This window comes from Schistocerca cancellata, chromosome 3 (assembly GCF_023864275.1).
Source record: "Schistocerca cancellata isolate TAMUIC-IGC-003103 chromosome 3, iqSchCanc2.1, whole genome shotgun sequence".
In the NCBI taxonomy this organism is placed as follows: domain Eukaryota; kingdom Metazoa; phylum Arthropoda; class Insecta; order Orthoptera; family Acrididae; genus Schistocerca; species Schistocerca cancellata.
Genome location: NC_064628.1, coordinates 518,776,578 through 518,780,296, shown reverse-complemented (window position 1 = coordinate 518,780,296; position 3,719 = coordinate 518,776,578). Strand labels below are relative to the sequence as shown.

The following is a 3,719-nucleotide window of genomic DNA, read 5'->3' as shown; positions in this document are numbered from 1 at the left end:
GTAGTGTCATTTCAGCCCTTAGCAACTCTGATGTCTGGAACCATGTTCACCTCTGCAAAGACGTTTTTCTATGTCGCTGCAGTTGCAACATACACACTCCTGTCCTTGTCTTCCGATGAGGTTCTCGAAAAATAACAAAATACACGAGAAGATGGAAGTTTCTCACGAGCTTTCTGCATTAATAGTTCAACAAGTTTAAACTTCCACAGGTAAATCATGCAAGATGCTACTGTTGTGGTTGTGTGAATACCCATGTATTAGTAGAAACTGAAAAATTAAACCAGAAAGGACAATGGTATGAAAAATTTCAGGATTAACTTTTTATTACCAGTGTCTTATTACAGTGAATATTAATTGCACAAGAGTGAACACCGTCTGTGTTATGTATAGGCCTATAGAGCCTTGTTCTCGGGAAAGGGAGTGGTTTAATTATATTCATTTCTGCATTACGTTTGACGCATAACAAAATTTACAGAACATTATTGAACTATGTGAAGTAATATTCTGAGAACATATATCACAGTAAGATATTTGTAATGTTTTCAATTCTATGATGCCTTTGCTGCTGCTGCCGCAGTACTTCCACATATATTATCAACAAACTTTTTTAGCTTGTCAACATCTTGCAGGCCAATTAAACGATCTTCTTCCTTGCCATCCTTTATTGCAACAAGCACAGGGACTGAAGAAACCTGGAAAAATAAATGGAAAAATAGTCATTTGCTTAATAGGACATAATTGTAAATTAACACTGAGACCAAGCAAAGTCCCTGTCCCTGTGTGTGTGTGTGTGTGTGTGTGTGTGTGTGTGTGTGTGTGTGTGTAGTGCGCGCGCACACACACACACACACACACACACACACACACACACACACCTACCCACCGCCCACCCAGAGAGAGAGAGAGAGAGAGAGAGATAGATAGATATTAATATCAGGTTGTTGCCAGGAATAGGTGGAAACCAGCCAGCACATCATGTATAGCTAATTCTGCCAATCGTTTTAAAAACAAAATCATTAATGACACACATAGAAACAGCAGGTTGCCCATAATCTAAACATCTGTTATACCATTGCTTGTCTTAATCCCTCACTCCTCTTTCTCCTCTATTACGCATACAATGCAATGTCACTGTATGATGACATACATTTAGCATTGTTTTCATTGTCACTTCTCTTTAATATCATGTCCACAACTACATATATGTGTAAATTCTTTAATGGATGTTATGATAGGCATAATGAAACTCTTCCTGTTTGTCATGGATTCCATCTGGTGTTACCTGATCCTTAAGATTATTACTATGTGGGCTGTAGTGTATAAACAGATGTTATCGAAGCAGCTCTCTTGGAAAGTAAACTGTGAAACCACAGGTTATTTATCACTACTGTACATGAAACGATCTTGAAGTGCACTGTCAGCTGGAATGTAGTGGCAATCACAACAGTAAATTGCTATAAATGGTTTGATATCATTACTCTGTAGTTTGAGACTTGAGTTCGAAGTTTGTTGCAGCACTTCACATCATTACAGTTATAAATAAATTTCGGACTGCATCTTTAGGAAACACTGAATATTGTTGAATTTATGGAAAAATGTCACAAATTTTTGACTGCATACACAATTATGTTGTACTGTATATACTAGCAACATGACATACTACTTCCTTCACAAAAGTTCGACTCTTCTTACAGTTAATTGCTGCTCCAGCCTCTAAAGTAAGCAGTGATCGTCTGCCTTTTAATCAGTGCGTCATATCGTATGGGCACAACAAATACAAGTTAGTAGCCTACTACAAAGTGCAGTTTGCATGCACCGTGTGTGTTACCCTACTGTGTAAGTCACCATACTGCTTATTCGTAAAAAGATACAGCTGACTTGACACCAATAAATGAATCTCTCGGCAAGTTTCAAAACAGCGCACACTCCGTTGCAGTATGAACAATTCGTTCTGAAATTATAAAAGTACACTTACGTCATAATCCAGTGCCAGATCTGTTTGTTCATCAATGTCTACCTTCGCAAGAACTACCTGTCCCTTTTTCTCAGCGATGACAGATTCAATACGAGGCGCTAACATTCTACAGGGGTTACACCATCTATCAAAAAAACAAAATATATTTAGTAACACAGAAAAATTAGAGGCAGCTGATAAGCAACTTGGTAGACAGTAGCTGTGCGCTGCCTACAGATAACACTTACGTTGCGAAGAAATCCACAATAACAGGAACTTTACTATTCTTCACTCTTTCATTGAAATCATTTACATCCTGGATTTTAAACGAATTAAAATTGTTGCAACTGACTGATATGTTTCTGACCAGCGTTGTTTTAGTACCAAACGCAGTAAAACTCTCCTTTGAGGAGTGCCTTAGTAACGGAGAAATATTAACCAAAACACGCTGCATAGTGTCAATACTTCCACTTGCCCTGACCTTTCCTCCTAACCACTGTAATGTATACTGTCACACACGATCACTTGCACAACATTCCGTAAGCTCTCCTTCGTGCAGAAAGATAACACACTTCATTCTAGCCTAACCCCTGACTTGCAACTACGGCTCCAGGCTAGAAGCGAGCCGAATGTAGGCGGGAAATACGAATTTGAGTAATTTGTGCATGGCGCGCAGCACAAAGCCAAACTGATCCTTACACCTGACAGGTACAATTTATCACTCAAATTAAACGCATTTGAAAAAAAAAATGTCTTTCGTTATACCTGTTATCTTACATAAGCTCTACCAGTTCTCTGCTGATAACCGATGATTCCAAATTCGTGCTTTGTGTTGCATATCACTGGCACTCACCCCGCTGTACCCATTTATTACTTCTGGAGTGGAAATCAATAACGGGCTAAGTGCCAAAAAAAAACTTTTTGAGTTAGACCCGAAAAACCAAGCTAAGTGCCATCCTACCAGCACCCTGAAAAGCGGGCTAAGAGCTGCAATTATTTCTTGTAAGGCATATAAGGCCCGAAAGATGACATGAGCCGTATGTGCTGTGGAGGCTGTGTTTGAACACGCGCTGTTGGAATAGTTTAAAGAATGGAAAATCCAGAACGGCATAATAACAATATTATGAAGACGATGGTTGCTACTCACCATACTGCGGACATGCTGAGTCGCAGATAGACACAATAAAAAGATTGTCAAACAAAGCTTTCGGTCAAACAGGCCTTCACCAGAATAGACAACATACCACACAGTTCATGTTTGCAGTATTTTGTTGTGCCTATCTGCGACGCAGCATCTCCACTATGTGGTGAGTAGCAACAATCCTTTTCATAATATTGTTTGAATAGTTTACGTCACAGTTCGGAAAATCTCGGGTTACGCTCGATCTTTTGATGGGCTTGCGATCTAGAGACGTTTCTTGATACTATCACAACGACCTGTCTTAGTAAAGGAGATGGAAGAAAGTCAAGTAACTAAGGACCTTGTAACATTTATGGAGAATGCGACACCTAACAATTCATTTGTGATTACTATGCTTCATTCTGATGATTTTTGATTTTAAAGAAACAGGTGATACACGTATTAAAATAACGAAAATAAGTATTTTCAAATGTCAGGTGAAAAAAATTACACCTGGTGTCGTCAAGACGAGAACAACTTTTAACGAACTTGAAGTCTGGAGCGCCTACAAGATCTTCTAAAAAGGGGTTGCCACTGACTGGATTTTAATAATAAAAGTGAAACACGGACTGAAATACCTCCTAG

General features: G+C 38.9%; 1 protein-coding gene across 1 annotated transcript; it reads right to left on the bottom strand.

Moving 5' to 3' along the window:
• Positions 1 to 305: 305 nt before the first annotated feature.
• On the bottom strand, positions 306 to 2,530 carry LOC126175328 (thioredoxin, mitochondrial). The gene is made up of 3 exons (XM_049922043.1): positions 2,203 to 2,530; positions 1,976 to 2,099; positions 306 to 692 (listed from the first exon to the last, which is right to left on the bottom strand). Exons 1-3 carry the CDS (start codon positions 2,406 to 2,408, stop codon positions 549 to 551), a joined length of 474 nt encoding a protein of 157 aa, XP_049778000.1. The 5' UTR covers positions 2,409 to 2,530; the 3' UTR covers positions 306 to 548.
• Positions 2,531 to 3,719: the final 1,189 nt, after the last annotated feature.

Bases quoted from the DNA above. Each gene is read 5' to 3' on its own strand.
- LOC126175328 (XM_049922043.1), bottom strand. From the start codon at position 2,408: ATGCAGCGTGTTTTGGTTAATATTTCTCCGTTACTAAGGCACTCCTCA. The intron at 2,100-2,202 runs GTAAGTGTTATC...TTTTTTTGATAG, and splicing joins ATTGTGGATTTCTTCGCAAC to ATGGTGTAACCCCTGTAGAA. The intron at 693-1,975 runs GTAAGTGTACTT...TTATTTTTCCAG, and splicing joins ATCTGGCACTGGATTATGAC to GTTTCTTCAGTCCCTGTGCT.